At 34.8% G+C, this 27,980-nt stretch overlaps 2 protein-coding genes and 1 non-coding gene across 11 annotated transcripts; 2 read left to right on the forward strand and 1 right to left on the reverse strand.

Moving 5' to 3' along the window:
- Positions 1–45: 45 nt before the first annotated feature.
- LOC146927692 (protein NRT1/ PTR FAMILY 5.10-like) lies at positions 46–27,887 on the forward strand. 2 transcript variants are annotated; one of them, XM_085700930.1, is made up of 4 exons: positions 46–349; positions 457–961; positions 25,440–25,954; positions 26,890–27,887. In XM_085700930.1, the coding sequence occupies exons 2-4, from the start codon at positions 728–730 to the stop codon at positions 27,710–27,712; spliced, it is 1,572 nt and encodes a 523-aa protein (XP_085557056.1). In that variant the 5' UTR covers positions 46–349; positions 457–727; the 3' UTR covers positions 27,713–27,887. The 2 variants fall into 2 exon arrangements, with proteins under 2 accessions (XP_085557056.1, XP_085557055.1); XM_085700929.1 differs by having other exon boundaries at positions 48–349; positions 744–961.
- Positions 14,769–14,875, forward strand: LOC146927693 (small nucleolar RNA R71). The gene has a single exon (XR_015009220.1). It is a non-coding gene; the product is annotated as a small nucleolar RNA R71 (small nucleolar RNA).
- On the reverse strand, positions 18,313–22,688 carry LOC146927694 (uncharacterized). Of its 8 annotated transcripts, none has more exons than XM_085700942.1 (6): positions 22,403–22,688; positions 21,559–21,826; positions 21,015–21,050; positions 20,812–20,900; positions 19,523–19,605; positions 18,313–18,683 (listed from the first exon to the last, which is right to left on the reverse strand). In XM_085700942.1, the coding sequence occupies exons 4-6, from the start codon at positions 20,861–20,863 to the stop codon at positions 18,456–18,458; spliced, it is 363 nt and encodes a 120-aa protein (XP_085557068.1). In that variant the 5' UTR covers positions 20,864–20,900; positions 21,015–21,050; positions 21,559–21,826; positions 22,403–22,688; the 3' UTR covers positions 18,313–18,455. The 8 variants fall into 8 exon arrangements, 5 of the variants coding, with proteins under 5 accessions (XP_085557068.1, XP_085557065.1, XP_085557067.1 ...); XM_085700939.1 differs by having other exon boundaries at positions 20,779–20,900; XM_085700941.1 differs by having other exon boundaries at positions 21,015–21,470.
- Positions 27,888–27,980: the final 93 nt, after the last annotated feature.

A 27,980-nucleotide genomic window follows, 5' to 3' on the forward strand; every position in this document is an offset into this window, starting at 1 on the left:
TGTACACTCATTGTTCTATAAAAGTATCCAACATTGTACCATAAAAAGGGGTCCCATTATTTTCAATTAAAGAAAGACTTCAACACTCTTTCACAACCACACTTATAATAAGGACAGATAAAAAAGTGAAAGTTGAGTTGTGTGACTTTTGTGGCTCAAGAAGTAATCAATACATAAACGCACATAACTCTATTTTATTGAAGAAGAAGATTTGGTTCAATGGAGGAATACAATGAAGTTTTGTTAGAAGCTCAATTAGATGATCTTGTAGATGGTGCTGTTGATTATAGTGGACAACCTGCCATCAGATCCAAATCTGGTTATTGGCGTTCTGCTTGCTTTATCATAGGTACTACTTGAGCCATTTATCTTGAATCCTTTAGTCTCACTCAGTTTGCTTCTGACTGATTTAACTTGCTCGTCTTTTTTTTTTTTTGGAACCACCAATTGAAATAGATTTTCTCCGTTCTGAGACATGATAGTCCAAGAATTACTCAGAAAATCCTTAGTTTGTCGGGCATTGATGTAGTACATTTTTAATGGACTACTTTAATAACAGGGAGCTCTGTTGCACTAACACTTCTGATCAAAAGCGTGTTCCGATATTGTCTGACACATGTTGTGTTCGATATTGACACGACGCCGTGTTTGTTTCGTGTCCCCGTGAACTTTTATTTTATTTGTTTTGTTTATGTGTTTCTAAATGCAAGGAGCATTGAAATGAATTATGAATGTTAATATAGGTGTGGAGGTGGCAGAGAGGATGTCATTTTTTGGGATTCAAGGGAACTTGATATCATATCTAACAGGACCACTCAAACAAAGCACTGCAACAGCTGCTAAGAATGTGAATATTTGGGCTGGAACAGCTGCTCTCCTTCCTCTGTTAGGTGCTTTCATTGCTGATTCTTTTCTTGGACGCTACCGCACAATCATAATTGCTTCTCTTATCTATATTTTGGTTAGTTCAATTCTTCACTTTCTTACCTTTGAAATACAAAATAGTCCTTTAGTCCTCGCTGTCACTTTAGTCCTCGATTCAGGATAAAATGCAAAATAGTCCTGAATGTGTACCTATGTTATCAGTTTAGTCCTTACCGTTAAAAACTTCTATTAACTGATGATGTGTCAATCATAGGGATCAAATTAAAAGTAAAAAATTATTATTATTTTTTATTAATGATACAAAATCATCATCTCCATATCTATCTTCATCTTTAAACTCAAAAAACAACATCTTCTTTAATAAACCCAAAAGAACAACATAATCTAAAAGCAGTTTTAAGATTGCTTTATTGCCTAATTTTGATTCTTGTTTTAGACAATGTTTAATTTTGAGATCGCATCAATAACATTAAAAATAGAGATGAAGATGATGAATATTCTTTTTTTGGTTTTTTATCATTAATAAAAAATAATTATTTTTTATTACTTTCATTTTGATCCCTATGATCGACACATCATCAGTTAACAAAAGTTTTTAACGATAAGGACTAAACTGATAACAACGACTATTTTTCATTTTACCCTGAATCAGTTACTAAAATGACAAGGAGGTGCAAAATCAAGAACTAAAGTTACTATTTCCTCTATATTTAAATAAATTATGTGAATTAAAAAAGTTGTTTGTGATATCAACTCTAGTGGTCAATACTTATTCAAATAAACACCCATAAGTGACCCAATATCGATCCTGATAATCCTCATTAAATATTCTCACGGTCAAACCCGGGTTAGAGACTCGGCGTTGCCCGGGTAAGATATTAAATAAGTTTTATAAGTTTGTGTACATGCATACACGTGTAGTATATTAGATTGAATTTATTTAAATTTAAAATTATAATAATATCATAAAAAAAATATAAATGATGAGATGAATGTCCAATGCAAGAATTAAAAGTGTAACAAAATCAGTAATGAATTAGTCCAAGTGGTAAGAGTTTTGAGTCCCTTTAAACATGTGGTCATGGGTTTGTTTCGTGGCCCATACGTATGAGAGAGAAAAATCGATTGAAAGGGAAGAAAGTGGTTGAAATAATAAAATTGGTGTTTGGCAAACCTGAAGAAGGAAAAACGTTAGATGAAAAGAAGGTTTGGGGTTTTTGCTTGTGTTCAAAATATGTAAATATGTGATTAACGAAAATTTATTTATTTATAGTTAACATTTGCATTAGAATATGCTGTTAAAAGATAACATAATAACTAATCGAACCTTTTTTATAAAAAAAAAAAAAACTAATGGAACCTTTTTTTCCTCAAACATAAAAACTAATTGAATGATATAGTGCTAAAAGATTAGTAATAACTAATTGAAACTTTTTTGAAGGAAACTTCTTTTCCTAAAAACAAATAAACAAATTGGAGTCTTTTAATCATAAAATAAGACCGTATATGTAAACTTTGTTGAAAGTATTATGTGTAGTTTATTGAAATATTTCTGCTACAAAAAATATTAGAAATTAAATAAAAATTGAAAGAAAATATTGAGTGGATATGATCAAAATGTTGTTGAGATATTTATGTTAAATAAAATAGGGTTAATTAAGTTTTTAGTCCCTATAAATATTCACAGTTTTGTTTTTAGTCCCTATAAAATAAAATCACACTTTTTAGTCCCTGTGACATTTTCCTTAAGTATAAAATAAAATCACACTTTTTAGTCCCTGTGACATTTTCCTTAAGCACTTTAGGGACCAAAAATGTTGATGGAAATTTTTTATATGGACTATAAATGCTAATGGAAAAATTTTATAGGGACTAAAAATGCTGATGGAAAATTTTATAAGAACTAAAAAGTATGATTTTATTTTATTGGGACTAAAAACAAAATTCTGAATATTTACAGCAGGGACTATTTACTTATTTAACCCAATAAAATATTGATTTTTAAAAATAGAAAAAATAATAAAAATATTGAGAATGAATGTGGAAGTAACACGTGGCATAAAAAACCTTACTTTATATATATACTATTGATTTACTACAAATTGCACACAAATATGTATAAAAAAATAAGGTTTAAATGTGTCATTGATCCCTGCATTTTCACCATATTTTGGTACTGGTCCCTGCACTTTTTTTGTTTGACTCCCTGCACTTTGTAAAAATATTGGTATTGATCCCTCTGTTAACTTTTCATTAAAAAAAACAAATCTAACGGAGTGCCACGTGGCCCAATCATTTCACTCCACGTGGCATGAAAAAAAAATAAATCAAAGAAAATAATTAATTATTTTTAGTGAATCAAGAGTAAGGAAGACATCAAGGAGCCGCTAGACATCCCGATCCCGACTAGGTCAGCACTTAGGGAACTCCAATCCTCTGCCACTCACCCATATTATATATATATATATATATATATATATATATAGGGGTTTGCTAGAACACACCCACTAGTTTTCATGTGGGAGTGTTTTAGCAAGTAAATAACTAAAAAGTGGTTAAATACACCCTAAGGTGTATGTTGCTATAACACACCTTCTAACAAAAACAAGTGGGTGTGTTCTAGCAAATCCTATAGGCATTTGCTAGAACACACTCACTAGTTTTTATGTGGGAGTGTTTTAGCAAGTAAATAACTAAAAAGTGGTTAATTACACCCTAAGGTGTAACTTTGCTAAAACACTCCCACATAAAAACTAGTAGGTGTGTTCTAGCAAACCCGAGAGAGAGAGAGAGAGAGAGAGAGAGAGAGAGAGAGAGAGAGAGAGAGAGAGGGAAAAATATGTACAACAGGTTGCTTCTTCACAGTTTCTCTAATGTTCCAATAAAGAAACTTCATTGAGGAGGCTTTGGTAACGGACCCCGGGAACGGGTTTGATAGCCTTTGTTCTTCTTTCGTTTGCACTTGGAAACAACAGTGGTGAACCCATCCTCATCAGAGACATTAGAAACAACCAGTGCCCGTTGAATGATCTCCAAGTCTCTTGTAGTAATAAAACAGCGATGTGGAATAACGGTTTCAAAGGGATGTGATTGTATGGTAGGGGGTGCATGCTACGGCAATTTCCAACCCATCAGTACCACCATGCGCAGTCCTCTCCTCCTCATTGTGATGATTTTCAATTGAAAGTGAGTCTAGCACAATCTGATGTTGTAATTGCAGCACCGGTTCAACCGCATTGGGAAGCTCATTTGTACCGACAATCTCATCAGTCACGTTGTCAAGAGCCAAGTGATAACAGAAGGCAGATTTATCGCCAATGTCATTATTATAATAGCCTTAACAATTTCGGGATGTGCATCACAAACCGTGAAGGACTGATGTTCATTATTATTTGTTTCCACTGCCTTAAGAATTTCATCAGTCACGTTTTCAAGAGCATTTGTTTCTGCTGCCTTAGCAATATGTACATCATTATCCGTGGGGGACATCTGTTCATTATTAATTATTCCTATTGCCTTAGCAATTTCGAGATGTGTATCACTAACCATGGGGGGACTAATGTTCAGTAGGCTGCTCCGGTGCCGCATCAGCGACCATAATTTCAGACACCTGTACTGTAGAACCAGAAGCTGGTTGTTCAAAAGCAACATAAGACCCAATTCCATGCGGATTTTCGCGAGCCTACCATTTCTTAGTTTGCGATTTATGTTGAACGGTTAACTTCTTTCCTTTGTCCTGAACCATGGAGAATTTTCGCTATCTTTGTTCACAACTTTTTCCGGGTGCAACCAACGACAGTTCGTGACCGAATGGCCAAGAATTTGGTGGTGCGTACAAAAATTAGGCAGCCATTCATACTCCACCTCAACAGGGAACGCATAGCCTTCCCTTTCCACCATGATCTCATAAAACAACCGATGAGAAAAGTCTATGTACACCAACACCCGTGCATAATGACCAAACGAGCGTTTCTGAGTCGCGGCGTCAATAATGAGCGGAGTTCCAATCGCACCTGCAATTTCCAGTAAAGTTCTTGCTAACCTGTATTCTTGTGGTAAGTCAAGTAGCCGTATCCAAACATGCACATGAGTGAGGCATTGAGAGTACTTGTTAAAGTCCTTGGACCAACGGGAAAGCCGCAACATGCTCGATTTAAGGTTAATTGTTCCCATTGCAAGTGAAGTGCTCATATCATCATCAGAAGAGAAAGAGAATTCGTAAAAACCATGACCAAGGGAGATTAAATGCCAAGGAAATTTTGTTTTCCATTGTTGGGAGAGCTTAGCAGTGATTTCTTTGGCAGTATACGACTTACAGCCTTTGTTCAAAAACAGATTATGTTTGCATTTTTCCAACCCTCTGACATACATGTCCTCGTTAATTCTAATAGACAAATTGTCCCCACGGATTTTCAGAAGGGGCAATGGTGCAGTATGGTTAACCGCAAGTGATAGAACCTGTGCAAAAGAGCGTTGTTGCTGCGTAACCAGAAGTTTGGCAGGAAAATCCGCCACGTAAGGCCATGGACAGGAGAAAGCCTTAGCCGCTTCAAACGCGAGCTAAAGCTCCCTGCCGGAACCCTTTAACAACACTGTGTCTATGTCCACAAGAAATCGATGTAGGTGCAAATTGTGAATCAACCTTCGAAATGTTAGCGCACCAAATCAATGCTTGTCACATAAGCAATAGAAAACCAGAAACAGTTTTGGTTTGTTAGGGTTTTCAGGTTTTGTGATTTAGTGAATTTGAGAGAATGAGAAGAAAGAAGAATAGAAGAATGAAGGTTGTGAAATTATGATTGCATTCTATTATTGAATCACACCATACAAAGGTTTTTATATACAAAGTGTTACTTAAAAAACAAGTTGTTTTCCAACTGTAACAAACTATAACAAACCGTAAATGGGCTTAACAAACCGTAAATGGGCTTAACAAACAAAACTAATTGAAATATGTGATCTTAACCAAAACAAACTTGATTAAGTCACTAAACACACTTATTCTAACTTGAATAAAACTAACACGAAACACCACTGAGGCAATGTAAACACGGTCGCAATTGCACCCAAATTTTCGATTTCAATTGTATAACTGGGTCACATGGTTAGGGTGAGAAGGAGCCAGAAATCGGAGAAGAAGCAAGCGTGAAGGATCAACAACCAGCTGATCAGCCACGAAACCCTAGGAGGGGAAACCCTAGCAGAGCAAAACGCCCCCATTCTCCATGGCAGGCTCGTCCATTAGGAGGTTAAAAAAATAATTAGTTTTATTGCTATTATTATTATTATTATTATTATTATTATTATTATTATACAGATTTAATTAAAAAAAATAATCCTCTACAAAGAAGGATTGATCGTAAGACATCTTCTTCCTCTAAAACCCATCATCACCACCATTACCACCATGTCTATTCCTATTCTTCTTTTTCTTCACCCATCTCAAGTTTCACATTCTTCTTCTCTTTTAATTTAGGGTTAATTATGTTTTTGGTCCCTACAAAATTGCGACCTTGTAAGTTTAGTCCTTACTTAATTTTAATAGCATTTTTAATCCCTAAAAAAAATTTCTGCACTCAATATTAGTCCTTACTCAATCCAAATTTGTTTAATTTATACTTAAACTCTTAAGTTTTTCAACAATTTTTTACAGGCGTGTTAAGAACGTTATTAAAAGGTCCTCCGAAAAAAATATCGCAAAAATTTGATTTCTACGTCCATATTTTTGTTTCTTATATCTTAAACTTTTGTCGTTTTAAAAAATTCATATTTAATTTATTTCATGTTAAAAAATTATATATTTTAGTAAATGAACCTTTCATAGTGTTATAAACTTGTATAAAAAGAATCGTTAAAAAGTTTAAGGATAATTAAACAAAATTTATTTTAGCAGGGACTAAAATTATAAGTAAATTTTTTTTTATAGGGATTAAAAATGCTATTAAATTTAAGTAAGGACTAAACTTACAAGGTCGCAATTTTGTAGGGACCAAAAACATAATTAGCCCTTTAATTTAACATAGATTCAAAGGCCAGATTTTACATATAGTTGGCATGAAAACTCAACCTAAATTCATCACAAATTGAACCAGAACAGAAATTAAAAAAATTTAACAGAATATAAGCAAACAAAAATCGAAATAGCAGAAAGGTGAAACAAACATAAATTGAACAATTAAACAACAAAAGAACAAAAACAATTTTACAGCAACAACAATTCAGTGGTAGGAATGCTTCTGACGATGATGGAAATGCAACTCAAAACAAAAACGAAGGCGACATCGGAGATAGAAATCATGAACCGTAACGAAAACGAAATGTTAATTGAATGATGGAGGTTGAAATCATATCTATTGATTGAGGAGGAAATCAAAACATGATGGATGAAGTTTGAAATTGAATCGCAATGTTAAGAGTTCAAGTTGAATCACGCCAATCTGATGAAAGTACAGGGACTAAAGGCATATTTAAGTCTTTTTTAATTGTTAACTAATTTTATATAGAGTAAACTACACCCCCCCCCCCCCCTCCGTTCAAAAAGTTTGAATTACATTTCTCTCCCTTCTTATTCAAAACATATTAGAAAATGTTTCACTTCCTGATAGGGCCAAACCGCAAGTGCACGGCCTATCGAAGTAATAGTAGTAAGTAGAGTTATCGTTCCGCTAGGGAGTTATGAATTCGATTAACTTTTAGAGAATGATTAGAAAAGAAGAAAGATTATAAAAAGGGAGGTTTAGTTGCTGAAGGTAAATAACAATAATAATAATAATAAAAGAGCCTTGGGATTATTGGTTCATCATAACAACGAATCTTTTCACAAGCAAGCCTTAAACTTATAATTATGCGTGAATCCTAATTACTAAGGACAAGTTTCTCTTTAGCATATCACAGCTTCTCTCGAAGTCAGTGAGTGTATCCCTCCAACAACCACACCTATTCTCATGGGTGATTGCCTTTGGGACCCTTGAAGATCGAAACTTTATGTGTCCCAAGGTTTGCTAGACTATTCTCATGTTTCGCAAACCTTGTCTAAATTCACTTGTTCGGATATCAAAGCTCCGCGTTCGCTTTATGAATTGATATCTAAGATGATGAATTAATCATTATCAAACCCTCCGCGTTCGCTTCCACAGTTTGATAATAATTAATTCATGTTAAAACGGTGAATTTAGATTAGGAATTAAGGTAACATATAATTAGGGTTTAAGGCTTGGCTTGATCCGGATTACGTTATTAGACTTATCCAACAATCTCAAGACAAAGAAGAGTCTACTCACTAACGTTCATTGTAGACATGGGGGAAGAAGAGAGAAAGCAATAAAGTAAAAGAACAATAATATAAAAGTGAACTTTTATTCCAAGAACAAAAGATGAATGTTTATGATGAAGTGCTACTCTATTTATAGCTTTACAATTGACTTAAAATCTAAGCAACTATAAGGGCTAATCAGTAAAACTACAACAAAGTAACTTGGGCCCGAAGCAAAAAGCAGCAAAAGGCCTTCTGTGAGGTGGCACGGCCGTGCCACATATTGGCACGGGCCGTGCCAAGCTTCTGACTTGGGGGTTTTATATTTTTGTTCCGAATCTTTTGTATTTTTGCTCCAAATCAGCTCCAGACTCCTTTCTTTTGCTCCAAGACACCTTCCATCATATATTCGATCCTAAAATATAAAATATGCAATTGTAGTAAAAGGATTCAAAAAGGAAATATTATTGTAATAAAATAAATTCAAATCTAAATAAAACTAAACTAAATAATGCATAAAAATAGACTAAATATAGACTCATCAAACTCCCCCACACTTGAATCTTTGCTTGTCCTCAAGCAAAAGGCAATGGACATAGCAGCAACTAAAAGGATTAATTATGGCAATGCAATTGAAAACACAAGTCTCTTTGAAGGTTTTGTTTCAAGTACACTAATCACAATTTCAAACATTCCTCGTGAACCTATTCAACCCAACATCAAGTCTCAAGTGAGTGTGTGTGTGCAGTCCAACCCTTTTCTTGCTCCTGTATAAGACAGATATTATGAGGAACAGGTTCTATCCTTAATGCTAAAGTAACCGAGAAAAGTCCTTTCTTCATTTCATATAAGAGTGATGGGAATTTAAGTTAAAATTAAATTAAATTAACAATTAAGCACAAAGGGGCTGCAGATGCTTAGGGGCTATCTATCCTCATAGGAAGTCTTCTCGGATGTAATTGTCCTTTCCCCCTAGATTCAAAATCACCCTAAGCAGTGCTGCAAAATTATAATTTGTTTCATCTCCGCGTAGGAAGTCTTTTTGGATGTAATTGTCCTTTCCCCCTAGCATTGATGAATTTGTTTCACTTTAAGTTCAAATCAGGGAGTCACCACCACAATTAGGAAGTTAGGGATTATCCTTTCCCCCACATGTTGGTGCCATTCTCCCGCCCCATTTTAACTTTAACAATTAATAAGAATATAACAATTAAGAACAATTTGATTAATTTTCCCACACAAACTTATACTACTTTTACTCTTAAGACTTTAAAGGGTCTAAGTTAACACTAAAGATAGAACGTGTTCCTTAAAATACCTATTCATACAATTGCTCAAGGATTGCAACCGGGTGCTTTTCTCATTGGAGAATTTTCACATTAAAACAGGATATGGGCATAGCAAGAACACAAGAAACACAAGAAACTACTTTCATGTACAAGAAACAACTTTTAAAGAAGAGACAAAACAAAAAAATTTATGCCATATTTTACATTAAAAACAAGCTACTAATCATGCCTCTTGCTATAAAAACAAAACAAAAGAATAAAGTTCAAGGGAGTTTGGGAACACTACGACTCTAGACACTTTATTAGGCCCCCCCCCCCCCCACACTTAGGGGAAGCATTGTCCTCAATGATTCAAAAGAAAAAAGAAAGTAAAAGAAGAAGAAGAAGTAGAAGAAGAAAGAAGGGGTGCAGAAAGCTCACAAGGTGGTATAGATAGCAAAAAAAATGAATTTTTGGACTCTGGAAGCTGGCACGGCCGTGCCAACCTCAGCACGGGCCGTGCCAACATTCTGTGGCTGGCTCCTATTTTTTCTTTGAAAATCATGGCACGGCCGTGCCAACCTTAGCACGGGCCGTGCCAACCTTCTGGTTCCAGGGACTTCAATTTTTTTCATTTTCTTGAATCGTATTCGGACAATTACCTACAAAACAACTTAGAACAAAACGAAAGCAGTTAAATGCGTGGGTTGCCTCCCACGAAGCGCTCTTTTACCGTCACTAGCTTGACGAAAGATGCAAGAGTGGTTCCTCATGGAGGATCTAAGAGGGCTAGTATTGTTTCTTCTTCAACAGCTTCACCTGCATTGTAAATCTTTAGTCTTTGGCCATTAACTTTGAAAGGTCCAGTCTTTTCAGAAAAAATTTCAATTGCCCCATAGGGGTAAACAATACGAACAGTGAATGGACCAGACCATCTTGATCTTAACTTACCTGGAAAAAGCCTTAGCCTAGAGTTAAAGAGCAGTACAAGGTCACCGCTCTTAAAGTTCCTTTTGAGGATATGCTTGTCGTGCCATTTTTTAGTTCGTTCTTTGTAAATACGGGCATTTTCATAGGCATCAATTCTAAGTTCTTCTAACTCACTTAACTGAAGTTTTCTCTTTTGACCAGCTAGATTGGGATCTAAGTTGAGGTTTCTTATGGCCCAATAGGCTTTATGCTCAAGTTCAACCGGAAGGTGACAAGATTTTCCGTAGATTAGCTTAAAAGGTGTCATTCCAATTGGAGTTTTGTAAGCCGTTCGACAGGCCCAAAGAGCATCGTCGAGCTTACTTGACCAATCCTTCCTAGAGTTTGAAACTGTTTTTTCAAGAATGGCTTTTATTTGTCTATTGGAGACCTCAACTTGTCCACTAGTTTGTGGGTGATAGGGTGTAGCAATTTTGTGTTTCACTCCATACTTTTGTAAAAGTTTTTCGAAAAGTTTAGATATAAAGTGAGACCCTCCATCGCTTATTACAACCCTTGGCACTCCAAACCTTGGAAAGATAATCTTTTTGAAAAATTTTATAACAACATGTGCATCATTAGTGGGTGAGGCAACAGCCTCAACCCATTTGGACACATAGTCAACTGCCACCAATATGTATTGATTTCCAAAAGAAGAGGGGAAAGGTCCCATGAAATCAACACCCCATACATCGAAAATTTCGACTTCAAGAATGTTGTTTAAGGGCATTTCATTCCTCTTAGTAATGTTACCGGTGCGTTGACATTTGTCACATTTAGAAACGAATTTATGCACATCTTTGAAAAGCGAGGGCCACCAGAAACCAGATTGAAGAATTTTGAAAGAGGTCTTTTGAGTACTGGCGTGGCCACCATAAGAAGAGGAGTGACAGTGGGTTAGAATACTACTTACCTCGTTTTCAGGAATGCATCTTCTGAAGATCCCGTCTGAGCCTCTTTTGAAAAGGTAGGGTTCATCCCAATAATAATGTTTGAGGTCATGGAAGAACTTCTTCTTTTGTTGGTAGCTCAATCCAGGTGGTAGTACTCCGGCTGCAAGAAAGTTAACAAAGTCTGCATACCAAGGTGCGTTAGTTTGTGCCAATAAGAAGAGTTGATCATCCGGAAAGGAATCATCCAGGGGTAGCTCATTTTCATTGGTCTCCCTAAGGCGGGACAAGTGATCAGCTACAACATTTTCGGTACCCTTTTTATCTTTTATTTCAAGGTCAAATTCTTGAAGGAGCAAAATCCATCGGATCAACCTCGGCTTGGCATCTTTTTTGTTTAACAAATATTTTATTGCCGAGTGATCCGTGTAAATGATGATTTTTGATCCTACCAAGTATGGCCGAAATTTGTCAATGGCATAAACTACCGCTAACAATTCTTTTTCTGTTGTGGCATAGTTTACCTGTGCCCCATCAAGGGTCTTACTTGCATAATAAATGGCATGCATCTTCTTGTCTTTTCTTTGTCCCAACACAGCCCCTACTGCATAGTCACTCGCATCACACATTATTTCAAAAGGCAAGTTCCAATCCGGTGGTTGTATGATAGGGGCAGTGACCAAAGCTTCTTTTAACCTGCAAAATGCCTTTAGGCATACATCATCAAACACAAAATCTGCATCCTTAAGGAGCAAGCTTGTTAGTGGCTTAGTGATTGAAGAAAAATCTTTAATGAAACGGCGGTAGAATCCCGCATGTCCTAGGAAGCTTCTAACTTCTTTGACCGAGGTAGGAGGAGACGTTTTTTCAATAATTTCAATTTTTGCTTTATCTACCTCTATACCTCGCTCAGAGACTAAGTGTCCTAGGACAATTCCTTCTCTCACCATGAAGTGACATTTTTCCCAATTCAACACTAAGTTTACCTGTTCACATCTTTCCAAAACTTTTTCCAGGTTAGTCAAACAATTATCAAAACTAGATCCATGCACAGAAAAATCATCCATAAAAACTTCCATTATATCTTCAACAAAATCAGAAAAAATAGACATCATGCATCTTTGAAAGGTAGCGGGGGCATTGCAAAGACCAAAGGGCATTCTCCTATAGGCAAAGGTACCAAAGGGACATGTGAAAGTGGTTTTCTCTTGGTCATTAGGGTGAATGGGTATTTGGAAGAATCCAGAATAGCCATCTAAATAACAAAAGTGTGAATGCTTAGCTAACCTTTCTAACATTTGGTCTATAAAGGGGAGTGGGAAGTGATCTTTACGGGTTGCTTTGTTGAGCTTCCTATAGTCAATACACATTCTCCAACCGGTGACGGTTCTAGTGGCAATGGATTCATTTTTATCGTTCTTAATAACAGTGAGACCACCCTTTTTAGGTACTACTTGAACCGGGCTAACCCATTTGGAATCAGAAATTGGATAAATGACACCTGCATCTAGGAGTTTTAAGACCTCTTTTTTCACAACTTCTTTCATGTTAGGGTTCAACCTTCTTTGGTGTTCAACGGAGGGCTTATAGTCCTCCTTAAGTAGTATCCTATGTGTGCACAATGAGGGGTTTATTCCTTTAATGTCGTCAATGGTATAACCTATAGCCTTAGGATACTTTTTGAGGACATAAAGTAATTTTTCAGTTTCCACCTCGTTTAGATTTGCATTTACAATGACAGGGTAGGTTGAATTGGGGCCTAAGAATTCATACCTCAAGCTTGGTGGGAGTGGTTTAAGCTCCACCTTTGGTGCTTCCTTCGGTGAAGGGGTTGGTTCTTTTCCTATTAGCTCCTCTATGCCCACATCTTCCATAGGAGGAGTTCCATCTAACATCTTCTCATACTCTTTGGCGTCTTCATCTAGTTTTGTACCTGCATCACTAACCAAGCATACTTCCAAACCATCATGTGTAGTTGATGCCAAAGGGCACTCTTTCACACAACGGTCAATTATATCAAACATGTAACAAGAGTCTTTAATGGAAGGATTTTTCATTAGTTTAGCAAGTTCAAATTCAACAGTATCCTTACCAACATTAAATTCCAATTTCCCATGTTTAACATCTATTATAGCCCCAGCGGTAGCAAGGAAGGGCCTTCCCAAAAGTATAGGTACTTGGTTATCCTCCTCTATTTCCATCACAACAAAGTCCGTAGGGACGTAGATTTCTCCTACCTTGACAGGGACGTCCTCTATGATTCCAGCTGGATACTTAAGGGAACGATCTGCTAATTGTAGGGTCATCCTAGTTGACTTAAGCTCTCCCAGTCCTAATCTCTCATAAAGAGATAAAGGCATCAAGCTGACACTGGCTCCTAAATCACACATTGCCCTCTTTACTATTTCAGACCCTATGACACAAGGTATTGAGAAACTTCCTGGATCCTTAAGCTTGGGTGGCAACTTATTTTGGATGATGGCGCTACTTTCCTCCGTAAGGTTCACCGTTTCACTTTCCTCAATTTCTCTCTTTTTTGAAAGAATTTCTTTTAAAAATTTAGCATAGGTGGGCATTTGAGTTAGGACATCGGTGAAGGGAACGTCAACGTAGATTTTATTCATCATCTCAATGAACTTTTTAAATTGCTCATCAAGCTTAGACTTGGCAAATCTTTGAGGGAAAGGAATCTTTGGTTTGAAGGGAGGTGGAGTAACTTCCTCACTTTGTGGTTTCTCACTCTCTTCTTCAGCCATCTCACCTTGTGGTTCACTAGTCTCTTCCTCACTAGGTTTGACTCTTAAGGGGTCTTCTAATTGCTTACCACTCCTAAGTGTAACGGCGTTCATTCTAGGTTGGCAAAATTGAACAACTAGAGAGAGCTGAGCCTCTAAGACCTTATTGTGAGAGGAGATAGAGTCTACTTTTGATGTAAGTGAAACAAAAGAGTCATTCAAAAGTCTAGTTTGATTTGCAAGCTCTTTGAGCTGCTCGGATTGGTTAAGAAGATAATTTTCCATTAAAAGTTCAAGATTAGACTTTTGAATAACCTTTTGGTTATTAGCATAACTTGGTGGTGTTGTCCTTTGAACCAAGGGATTTTCATTAGGGCTTTGGTCAAGACTTACCCCTTGGTTGTTTTGAATAAAGTTTATTTGTTCAACACTACCTAGTTTGCATTCACTACATGTTTTACAAGGTGATGTAGGAGTAGTATCACTAACATTAAGTTTTTCAAATTTGTGGGTTAGTGCATCAATCCTAGAAGCAAGGTGGTCATAATTAGAGACTTCGTACATACCTGCCCTCTTTTTGGAGGGTGAAGACTTTGTAGTGATTTCTTCATCGGTCCATAGAAAGAGATTTCGAGCCATGTCTTCAATCAACGCATAGGCTGTTTCGAAGTCTTTGTTCATTAGAGCACCACCTGCAGCTGTATCAACAAAGATTTTAGTAGCATGAGATAAACCATTGTAAAAAGTGTGAATGATCAACCATTCCTCTAGTCCATGGAGGGGGCAAAGTTTAAGCATATCCTTAAAACGTCCCCATGAATCGTGAAGAGATTCCCCCTCTTTTTGAGTAAATTGAAAAAGCTTTGCCCTTAGTTGGCCAATTTTTGATGGGGGAAGGAAACGGGTGAGAAATTCACGCTTCAATTGGTCCCATGAGGTGATGGAACCAACTCTTAGGGAATGGAACCAATTGAGAGCTTTATCTTTTAGAGAAAAAGGGAAGAGATGTAGTCTCAAGGTTTCTTGGTTTTTCTTATATGTTACGGTGAGCCGCCAAAAAGTTGAGATGTGGAGATTGGGATCCTCATCGGGGGATCCCGAAAAATAATTTTGCTGCACCATTTTAAGTTGGGCAGGCTTAATTTCAAAATCTTCATCTTCAACCGTTGGATACACAATAATAGCATATGGCTCTCCCATTGAAGGAGTCACGTATTCTTTAAGAGCACGTCTTTCAGCCATGTTTGGTATTATTTTTATGCTTTCCAAGAAGTTAATGATGAAGGAAAAGAAAAAGTAAAAAAAAAAGAAGAAAGAAGAAGAGAGAGTTCTAATCACTAAGAAAAAGCTAATTAAATTAGTTAACTCCCCGGCAACGGCGCCAAAAACTTGATAGGGCCAAACCGCAAGTGCACGGCCTATCGAAGTAATAGTAGTAAGTAGAGTTATCGTTCCGCTAGGGAGTTATGAATTCGATTAACTTTTAGAGAATGGTTAGAAAAGAAGAAAGATTATAAAAAGGGAGGTTTAGTTGCTGAAGGTAAATAACAATAATAATAATAAAAGAGCCTTGGGATTATTGGTTCATCATAACAACGAATCTTTTCACAAGCAAGCCTTAAACTTATAATTATGCGTTAATCCTAATTACTAAGGACAAGTTTCTCTTTAGCATATCACAGCTTCTCTCGAAGTCAGTGAGTGTATCCCTCCAACAACCACACCTATTCTCATGGGTGATTGCCTTTGGGACCCTTGAAGATCGAAACTTTATGTGTCCCAAGGTTTGCTAGACTATTCTCATGTTTCGCAAACCTTGTCTAAATTCACTTGTTCGGATATCAAAGCTCCGCGTTCGCTTTATGAATTGATATCTAAGATGATGAATTAATCATTATCAAACCCTCCGCGTTCGCTTCCACAGTTTGATAATAATTAATTCATGTTAAAACGGTGAATTTAGATTAGGAATTAAGGTAACATATAATTAGGGTTTAAGGCTTGGCTTGATCCGGATTACGTTATTAGACTTATCCAACAATCTCAAGACAAAGAAGAGTCTACTCACTAACGTTCATTGTAGACATGGGGGAAGAAGAGAGAAAGCAATAAAGTAAAAGAACAATAATATAAAAGTGAACTTTTATTCCAAGAACAAAAGATGAATGTTTATGATGAAGTGCTACTCTATTTATAGCTTTACAATTGACTTAAAATCTAAGCAACTATAAGGGCTAATCAGTAAAACTACAACAAAGTAACTTGGGCCCGAAGCAAAAAGCAGCAAAAGGCCTTCTGTGAGGTGGCACGGCCGTGCCACATATTGGCACGGGCCGTGCCAAGCTTCTGACTTGGGGGTTTTATATTTTTGTTCCGAATCTTTTGTATTTTTGCTCCAAATCAGCTCCAGACTCCTTTCTTTTGCTCCAAGACACCTTCCATCATATATTCGATCCTAAAATATAAAATATGCAATTGTAGTAAAAGGATTCAAAAAGGAAATATTATTGTAATAAAATAAATTCAAATCTAAATAAAACTAAACTAAATAATGCATAAAAATAGACTAAATATAGACTCATCACTTCCCTCCTTTGAGAGAAGCTTAAATTACATTCCACTTCCCTCTCATGTTAAAATCTATGTTTTACTCCTTCAATAATTTTTTTTATTTATATTGTTAAAAAAAATATTTCTAATAATCTATTTAAAAAAAAAAATTTAACACACTTTGAAGAAAAATAGTATTGTGGGTCCATTTTAATGTAATCAAATTTTGAATACATATTTTTCGCTGTTTTTTATTCACAATTTCATTAACATATAGTTTTAAACCCTATTTTAAAATATGAAACAGCCCTAAATAAAATTAAAATATGTGAAAAATTATTAAAGTCAATTAAGTATGATTATTTAAAAGTGAATTTTATACTCTAAATTATAAAATTAATAACAAAATATTTAAATTTAATTATCATTGATATTTAAATGATAAAGAAACGAATTTTTTTTTTTAAAATGACGATTCAAAATTAGTGTTTAAGTTAAAATAGATCAATGTGTAGTACATATTTAATTATATTGAAGAGAGGGATGTGTATATTTTAACATAAGAGGGAAGAAGAGTGTAATTCAAACTTCTTTTAGGGGAGGAGAAATGATTGATCTCTTAATTCTTTTAATTTAACTAATGGTCTTTTAAAAAAAATTTAATTAATGCACATTGATATTTGAAAAATGTCTTGAAAAAAGGGCAACAAAATTTAGCAAAAGATCTTATATTTATGGACAAAGGGTTACTTAAACCACTGGTACGCCAAACTATAACTCATCTTTTCTTAAACAACTAGTTACAAACCCGTGCTTCGCACGGGTTGAATTACGTACTTTTTTAAAAAATTGCCTAAAGGAGAAATGTTCAAATTACGAAACATTGTCATTCTTCATAAATTTGAGAACGAAGGTCGCATAATCTGAATATTTGTGATGCCTAATCTAAGACATGGCATAAAAGATAACATAACAATCATTGTCATTACATACATAGTGCACTGCAGCAGAAACATAGATGCTACCATGTAGTGTACAACCAATTTAAGGTTGATTACCAAAAAAGGTTGGATTACTAAATCCAAACCACATTCAAAACATATTGTCATCGAAATATTATACAAAATATACATGCCATCATACAATTTCCAAAATTTTAGAACTTTTCTTCAAGCAAGATCCTTTCTACGGACCCACCTCAACAAACAACATTGTAGGAGGAACACCTAAATCGAATAGTAGCTTGTCGCCCTCTTGTAGGTGATTGTCCCTTACAAATTGGAACCAACCTCCTCCCAAGAATTTTTCAGCTTTGTTACGCTCAGCGGTAATAAGGTGGCAATCGTATTCCTGACCGGTAAGCACATAAAGCAACCACATTGTCTTTCTTGGTTGCCTTAGAACCTCCCTCGAAACTCGGTTTGGAAAATGCTAATACAATGCAAAAAAGATCAACTGAATATAGTGCAATATAATTGGTAAATTATGTACAATATCATATTTATGTATAAGAGGTAAATATAAAACCTAATGTCTTGGCTATAAGGAAACTGACCATAGATTAACTAATATAATTTCAATTATTAAATGTTTGTTCTTAATTATTCAATAATGTAAACATACCAAAACCTGCTCCTTATCAATCCGAGACATAGCAGCTGTGACCTTCTGTTATAAAAGTGGTGTAGATCTTCAACCTCTTGCATCTCCTCAATTTCCTCTTCCTCGTCAGAGCTTATATGAACTTCTTCATCAGAACTGATGTCTATGACCTCTTGTTGCATTTCTGCATTGTTAGCAACCTCTTGCGCTGCCTTTGCATCGTTAACAACCTCTTGTACCACCTCCGCATTGTTAGCAACTTCTCTGTTATTTGCTGCATCGTTCTCATTAGGTAGGAATGTTATCATGAACATGTCAGCGGTCCCATATATTCAAATCTTGCTCTTGTTGGTGCTGCCAATTGAAACTTCTCAGCAATTAAGGCACCATTTAACATGAAAATTCCTACATCATCCCTTCCTAGACGAATGACTATGCCTCTCCCATTGTTATCCCTAACAAAGCCATGTTGGCGTAGTTGAAGGGTGTTCTGATTTCTTAAGAAGAAATCAAATCCAACTTCCATCCTTTCCTGAAATGAATACCATAAATAGCTAACCAACACTGATAATTAATAAGTAATGATAGAAGTGACTAATTGGAAAGGATATTTTTTACGAATCACAATGCTTGAAGAAGTACCAATCATGATAATCTTGTATTTAAAGCAAACCATGAAATTACGAACTTACTATCAGGAAGCATTTTCGAACCTATAATTAGATCAACACTTTTGATTTTAAAATTATACTATCTTCCTTAATTTGCTCATTTCTTCTTGTATAATAGTACTTGAGAACAAAAAGTTTCTATATCATGAATTGTTCAGACATCAAATGAGAAAGCAATGAGAAAGAGCATGTTCCATGCAAGAAGAGTGGATCTTCCTCATGAAAGCAAATGAGGCAACCTTGGAAATTCAAAAAACGTGTGTAACTATAATGGAAAATGAAGACATAGCTGACGCATAAGACGTCCATGTTCATCTCACAAGCAGAAAAAGATAATGCAGCAGAAAAAAGGATTATTTGCCTGATATTACTTTAGGGAATATATTCATTGTGGCTAATGGAGATACTATTAAAAAAAGAAGAAGCAAATATAGCTACATTGCTAGAGTATGGAACGTGCAGCTAGGATATCATTGTAATAGAACTTTACCTCCTGTATGGTAATCTAAACATTTTTAGGTAAGGGATATTTCTCACTTATATACATTTTTTAGGCCATATCATATTCAATGTGGTTCTCTCAACAATTTTCTTTCAAGCAAGCTTTGACACTTATGCACAATATAATAAGGAAAAATAATTAACAGAAAGCTGTAGTTAATCAGCACAGCAAATTCAGAAGTTGATTGTGATGCCTTACAGCCACACAAGGAGCACAATTATAGCAAGTTCCACTTGCTCTAAGTTCAAGTGATGTTGTAGCTCCAATTCTTTGAACTAAATCTGCATCTCTACATGCACACCACAAATGTAGAATCAATGTTTCTTAAAGATAAAATCATTTGTCAACATAAAGTACAAACCAAATCTACTTGTCAAGCATATAACTTGAAGTTCTCTAATTGAACATATTATTATGACAAAAAGCTCTAGACAGTTCAGTATAAGGGAGAAAATGCAGAAGACTCCTCAACTTCTCATTCCGGCGATTTGTAAATGTCTAAATAGATATTTCCTTTTCAAGTCAAAAGATTACATTTTGAAAATATATCATACATTGAGGAAAGGATCCATGGAATAATATTTTTCATTTCTACATAGTCTTTCACTTTCTATAGATTAAAGTCTTAGTGGCTGCATAAAGGCAAGTATAAGGAGGTAAGTATAAGCGTCAATTGTAAAAGGAGCTAAATATGATCTGATACAAGCAGCAATAAATATGACAATCCACACAAAGCTTCATTGGTGAAATCATGAATAGTTTAACAATATGTTGGTAATTATGATATCTAGTTGTTCATTTTTTTTCTCCTATCTAACCATTTTAAATAAATTGAACCTTGACATACATCAGTGAATTTGCCATTAATAAAAAAAAATAAGTTCAAAACATAAACAAATGACCTAAAAGACTACAATTACATTTGTTAAACACTAAATGTCAAAAATAATCACAACATTTATAGGTATATTTTATTCAAAACTTATGGAAGATAAAAGAACATTTACTATCAGCCTTATCATAAATCATAAATCCAGTTTTCCTAGATGAATTTCACCATAATTATTTTAGCTTGTGTCCCAATGAACCTACATCAAACACTACTCAAGAGCTAATGTTAATAAAATATAGAACAAAAACTTATTATAATCAAGCAAGATTAAAGCTTTTCACAGGCATCTTTTTCTCACATACACACAGGCCACAGCCCCTTGTGAGAAGGTGATAAATAGAAAGGAGAAGAAATATAGAACTAAAACTTATGGAGCATCAATTAGATTTCAGACAAAGGAAGAAACTCTTCAATTATCAAGTTAATTTCAAGTTTCAGTTCTTGTTCACAAAATTTTTCAAGTTTAAGTTAATTTATAGAATCCCTATCAAATAGTAGTCACAACATTTAAATCTGAGGCATATTGTTTGCTCAGAGAGAGTGCAGTCAAATAGCAACTTACAAATCTGAGGTAAGTAACCATTGATGCTAGTACCTCTTGCATAAGATGCAGCAGTTCCAATTAAAGCTTGTACTTGACCTTCCATCCCCTATTCATGTGAATTGGAAGCAACAATACCTCTCCTAAACAACATTCAACACATACAAATCAGTATATATGAGGTTCAGATAAATTAACTCATCAAAATTTAACATATTCAAATCAATTCAAGTTAATATCCTGCAAAAACAACTTACCAAATGAGTAACGATCTGAATTTCTCCATAAAAAACCTGCAAAATCGTAAAAAAAAAAAAAAAAGGGATATATACAATGTGATAAAAAAAATAATGTACCGAAGCAGAAAGTTAAAAACTGCAAATTCCATTATAGTAGATTGATTATATAGATCTAAATTATATATATGACATACTCAACTACATAAAACTCTAAAGATGTAAAAAATGTGACTACTGTGAAAGGCAAAATTGGCATGAAATACGCATCTTGTAGATTGATAGATTAGTCTCAAAGGTCACACTAATGACCAAACAACCTAATAGTTTTGAAATATTGCATCAGAGAAAACTAACTAAACATCAACCAAACATAAAACAATTACTTAGAAAATGAAAAAGGCCATAAAAAAAAAGAGGCAAAACAAACTGCACGAAAAAGAACCAAAAGACAACCCACTCAAATAATTTCACAACCTGCAAAAAAGAGGAAAAAGAATCAGGAAAATGAGGGATGAGAAAGCCATGAATTTTACAACCACATATAATATTAACACTCCTACACCTTTGTTTTCCCGGTATACGCAGTCGGTTTCTGAGGACTTGAGTTTGAGCAAGTGTGAGTCTTCTAGCTGAACCAATAGACCTGTTCTCTGGCTGAAGTATCCCCACACTTTGTGTCGAACTATCTCTACGTTTCTGTTGCTTCTTGCTCGTAGCGCTGATGACTCTGCTTAGAGTTTCAATATGAAACAGTCTTCTTTGTTCACTGTTTTCTCCCCGATGCATATTGAGGTGCTGAATAAATTAGCTGTTGACCTTGGATCAAGACCCTGTTACAAAAATCATTGTTTTTTTAAGTATCATATGCTAAGAATATTGTTAAGTCTTGTAAAATCTGCTAAAAGAATCAAATGTGAATATAGTAAAGTGTATGTGTATTGCACCATATAGGTCAATTTTTGTCTTAAGACTATGGTTAGTTAGAGGCAAAAGAATAAACAACTTTAGCATGGACAAAAAACAGGTTCACACAGGAAGGAAAAATTAAGATATGGTTGACTTATTTTAATTGCTAGGAAAGAAACATTCTCTTTTTTGACTTTAACCTTTAAAAGGGAAGAAAATTCCCTGCATTCTACTCAAGACAGTTGGCTTTTCTTATTAAATGTTAGACCTCTTGGTTCTGGAGTGGCTTAAAGGAAAATGCATTTTTATAGGCAAGCTAAATTTAGGAAAATCAGCAAAAAAGAAAAAGTTCTCAAGTAGAATGATTCATTTTTCACTCCACCTATATAGTACTATACTAACCATAATTAAGCATGCTCCACTTTTTTGCATACAAACAAACAATCAAACATCATCAATTTTATCACAATCATAATTAAGCATGCTCAGTAAATTCAAACCTTTTAAAGAAAGAAAAAACAAATGATTTGGTCATAAACTTTTCTGCAAAACTGTAAGAAACTTCTAAGAGGTCTAGGTGGAGCATGAGAATTATGCCAAGGAGTTTGTCTCCAAGCAACTTTTCCATTCCTGCACTAATCTTGTTACCAGAAACCACCAACTCTAAACACCATAACTCTAGTCTCTTCTGCCACACCACAAAACCACCCATCTCTCCTTTCATCTCCACATTCTTCACCTTCACCATCTTCATATTATTGTTATTACTATTCACACCCCTTTCCCCTTGCAGAAAACTCTGAAGTTGACATTTTCACTTCTCCAATTGTATACTTTCATTTTCACCAATTCAAAACCCATAAAAGTATTTTCAAAATCCAAACACATATTTTCAGCAATAATTAGATAGTATCACTTCCATAATCAAATAAGCTTGTAAGTTCATTTGTGACTATTCACCAAATAAAAAAATCAACATACATGCATAAAAAAAACCACCAAACATACCCAGAAACATATCACAACACATGCAAAATACAAACAAATTCATCCAACATCTTACAAACACAAACAATCTCAGAAAAAACACATACACACAACAAAGCTTTCCAACAACAAATGAAATCTGAAAAATCTAAAACACAATCGGCCAAAACTAAACAAAAATCTCTCAAACAACCAAAACAAACAAAACACATACAACAATCATAATCTCTGAATCGATTAAGCCATTAAATCAAAAGACATGACTAAAACAAAGAAGAACACATCGCAAAACACAGAGAAGAAGAAAAAAATAACCCAAAACCAACACATATAAGGGACATGCAAACGAAAATCAACACCAACCTTTGAACAGCAGCAAAGAAGAACTGAACCGGACAGGATGATGAGAGTAGCGGCGATGCTGAAGGGAACCGGAGGCAAGGGAAGTAGTCTCGTATATATATATATAGAAGAAAAACAGATTATGTGTCAATAACAAAATTTCATCAAATTGAAAATTACATGAATGCCCCTAAAGTGCCCAAAATGAGGGCAAAAATGTAATTACCAAGGCCTTGTTTTGTTTAGAATAAGTTAGTAGAAGCCATTTATCCTATTTGTTTTTATGCACTACTAATATAAGACATTTTACTTTGATTTCCTCCATTACTTCACTTTCCTCTCTATTTAACCTCCTTTTCCAACTAAATCTCCACTGCCACTCTTCCCTCTCCTTATGAATTATACCTCTAACAAGAGTGTTTTTTTCATCGATAACATAAACAACTCCAGATATTTGAACTTTAGTGGCATCCCCTCTGTTATGAATCATGGAATCCCAGGGATAAAGATCATAGTGATCAGCTAGAAAGAGAGCATAGGTGTATTCATGTGGGATATACCCATAGTGACTCATAGTAGAGTAAACTAGATTTGATAAAAGATAAATGAAATGATACATGAGTGTTCCTATATATAGAGTTTAGTTGTGTAACTAACTCTAACTAACTTTTAACCAAGCTTCTCAAACACTCTAACTAACTATAGTCTAATACCCTCCATCCATGGAACACCCCAAAGTATCTAAGGTAGTTTCATCTCCATTTCCAATCTCTCTTCTTAGACTTTCTGAAACCAATTCGACATAATTCGCCACCGCTATCTCTAAAGAATTTAAGTATTTCCTCCATGTTGAACAAAATCTCTCTTCCATATTAATGTGGTCATTTTACTCTCCATGAATACTTATTGAAACACTAGTTGAAATTAAGTGGAAGTTGGAAGAGTAAACACAAGTCTCATTGGATAGAACTATTGTTGATGTGAATTGAAAAAATGTCCCACATAGGAGAGGACATACCCACTAGTAATATTTATATATGTGGGGGATGACCTACAAGGTTTTGTCCTGAGCTTGCCTTGGGTCAAAAAGAAATATATTTTACATCACCTGAAATTGTTGATATTTTTTAGTTTTCTTATAAGTTTCGTTATAATCTGATCCAACAGTAACACGGAAAGTTCTAAACCACAAACTGCTTTTCCCGTAAGAATTTGCCATTCCCATTAACCCACACTCATCTTTCTCTTGACACACTTTGCTCAATGTATCAAATTATTTGTCCTAGCTTCCAAGCTCGCACCCCGCATAAACTTTTTAAAAGCGATTAAAGTTTAGAAATGATATATGATGGAGTGTTAAAAAAAGAAAGAAAAAAATACTGAAACTGCATTGTTCCAACCAAACAATCTTCTTCAAACAACATCAATCGCCGGTTTCCACATTCCTTCTTTCGGCGGATCTCCCCAAATTGATAGACCCAAATATTTAAATGACAAACTACCATCTTTGCAATTTATCACATATGTTGCCTCCACTTTCCATGTATGTTGTATATTTACACTCATTAGAACGTTTTTGTGAAAGTTTACCATCAATCTAGATACTAATTCAAACACTTGCAAAATTGCCTTAATCACCCATACGATTTTCCAACTTTTCTTCACCACAATCTTCGTGTCGTTGCAATATTAATTGTAAGTGTGATATACCAAACAGGTACCCATCAAAAAGATTCAATTGTACCGCTTTTGACCTCATCAAATTTAAACCTTCAGCTGCCAAAAGAAAGAGAAAATGTGACAACGGCTATCCTTGTCTGATTCATCTTCTCACCGGAAACTCTTTTGCAAGTCTTAGATTCATCAAAACAGACATGGAAGTAGTGGGAAGACATTCAGATATCCAACCTCTCCGCTATTCCTGAAATCCCATTTTCCTTATACTTATATAATGGAAAATTCTTTTTCATGGTTTTCTTGCTTCTGTACTGAGCTAGTTAATTTTAAATAAGAACCGATACTTTTTAGAAATAACTAGAAAAGATCTCGTGCAAAATTGCATGGATATAAAAAAGAGCGTGAAATATACGCGTGAAATTCTTCCAATTGTAATTAGAGAAAAACATTTTAGAGAATAAATAGATAGACAAATAGATAGTTCCATTGACTCATTGCTTTAATGTTGGTCATTGGCTTAATGAATTGCAGGGACTAGGCTTGTTAACATTGTCGGCTATGCTGCCTTCCATCACATTTTGTTCTCCTCAGTCACAAGTTATCTTATTCTTCATCTCACTCTATCTAGTTGCCATTGGACAAGGTGGACATAAACCTTGTGTTCAAGCTTTCGGGGCGGATCAATTCGACGAAAAACATCCCAAGGAGCATAGAGCTAGAAGCTCATTCTTTAATTGGTGGTATTTTACAATGGTTGCTGGTGCCTCGGCAACACTTTCAATCTTGACTTATATTCAGGATAACTATAGTTGGGTTCTTGGATTTGGAATACCTTGTGTTGTAATGATCATTGCTTTGATTGTTTTCTTGATTGGAACAATCACATACAGGTTTAACATCAATGATAGTAACAAGAGTCCCTTTCTTAGAATTGGTCGTGTATTCGTAGCAGCTGTAAGAAATTGGCGAAATACCTTATCAACGACAAATATTGAACAGGAGCGTGATGGACTTCTTCACCGCCATCAAAGTTCTGAACAATTCAAGTAAGATTAAGAATGATTTTCAATATTATGTTTAGTAAGTTATTCTTAATGCAGCAAATATGAAGAAATACATTATAGGACTCATGTTGAATTCGTCTTTGAAGTTTTATGAAATGCATTCTATGAAACATATTATAGTAACATGTTACACTGTAGTAAGAAAAGAGGAATGATGAGTTAATTAAGGAATAGAAATAGACTCGTGGAAAGAGCTATAAATAAAGGAAAGAAAATTACGAACATGATTCTACTCTAGGATGCTGTTGTATGTACACTACAAGAAAATCGGTAATTTGCTACAGATAAGTCTAGCTATTTCGTAGCTAATATGTAGCAAAAACTGGTTAACTACGGATTTGTTCCGAATTGACTACAGAAGTGGATTTGTTCCACATGTGGTACAAATACTTAATAACATTTTTTCTTATTTTCGTTTTTTTCATGATTAGTTTCAAAATCAAACATAGAATAAGTATTTATGTTTGAATAGTTCATTATGTTTTATATCCAATCCACCATTTTCACCTAGCAAATTAAATGCAACCTTAAAATTCAGTGAAGTTTTTTCTAAAAAGAATATTTTAATGTGTTTACTGATAAGGCAAAAGAATACAAAGAGTACTAAGCTTGGAGAGGGTACTGTGTAGATATCACTATATTCCAAATAAAGGTTCATCCTAGACGAAGCTGTAAAAGATTACGTCATGTGTGGATAGACTGCTTAATTAAGCACTTATAGGATAAGAGTTTATCCTATAAGTACTTATGTATATGTAATTTCTATAAGAAAAGACAAAATAAAGTCAAACTATTTTCATATATGTTAAAAACTGTTTTCATAAGCTATCTGGACGAGTTTATGCAAATAAACTGAAAACAACTTATGGATTTGTCATAAACTAATTTGACTGGGCCTATATTTTCTACATTTGCAGCTTCCTCAACAAGGCATTGCTAGCACCAAAGGGATCCAAAGAAGACGAAATTTGTAGCCTTAGTGAGGTGGAAGAAGCTAAGGCTGTTCTAAGGTTGGTTCCAATTTGGGCTACAACTTTGGTTTATGGTATTGTCTTTGCTCAAGTTTTTACATTCTTTACCAAGCAAGGTAGTTCAATGGAGAGAACAATATTTTCTGGTTTCAACATACCTCCCGCTTCTCTTGGAACGATAAACGGTGTTGCAATTATTCTCTTCAGCCCTATCTATGACCGTTTATTTGTGCCACTGGCAAGAGTTATAACTGGAAAACCCTTAGGTATTACAATGCTTCAAAGAATTGGCACAGGAATTTTTCTCTCTATATTCACAGTAGTAGTTGCAGCCTTTGTTGAGATGAAAAGACTAAAGATAGCACAAGAGCATGGTCTTGATGATGATCCAAATGCAATTGTTCCAATGAGTATATGGTGGTTGGTTCCTCAATACTTTTTGTTTGGAGTTTCTGAGGTTTTTACAATGGTTGGTCTTCAGGAGTTTTTCTATGATCAAGTCCCAAATGAACTAAGAAGCATGGGACTTGCACTCTATTTGAGTATTGTTGGTGTTGGAAGCTTTCTAAGTGGCTTCCTAATTTCTTTGATAGAAAATATTAGTGGCAAAGATGGACATGAAACTTGGTTTTGTGACAATATCAATAAGGCACATCTTGATTACTTTTATTGGTTACTTGCTGGATTAAGTGTGATGGGGTTTACTTTGTTCATTTACTTTGCAAAATCTTACATTTATAATCATAAAGGTGTCATCACACAAGGATAATCACCTATTAATTTTTCTTTTATGTCATATCTGTATTGAAGGGAGCTTGGTATACATGAATAGAGATTAAGGTTTAATTGTTTAGTGTTTGATAAAACTTTAATAATATCATGTATTTTGATAATATCAGATAAAACATTGGATTGTATGGCATGAAATACACTATATTTGTTGATTTTCTGCATAACATTAAATTGGATAATTAATTGAAAATGTTATTATTTTTTATACAAAATTATTATTTACTAAAATATATTATGTTTACATA

The sequence above is a fragment of the Medicago sativa genome, chromosome 4 (genome assembly GCF_051527215.1).
Source record: "Medicago sativa cultivar Bolivia chromosome 4, Bolivia_mono, whole genome shotgun sequence".
Lineage (NCBI taxonomy): Eukaryota > Viridiplantae > Streptophyta > Magnoliopsida > Fabales > Fabaceae > Medicago > Medicago sativa.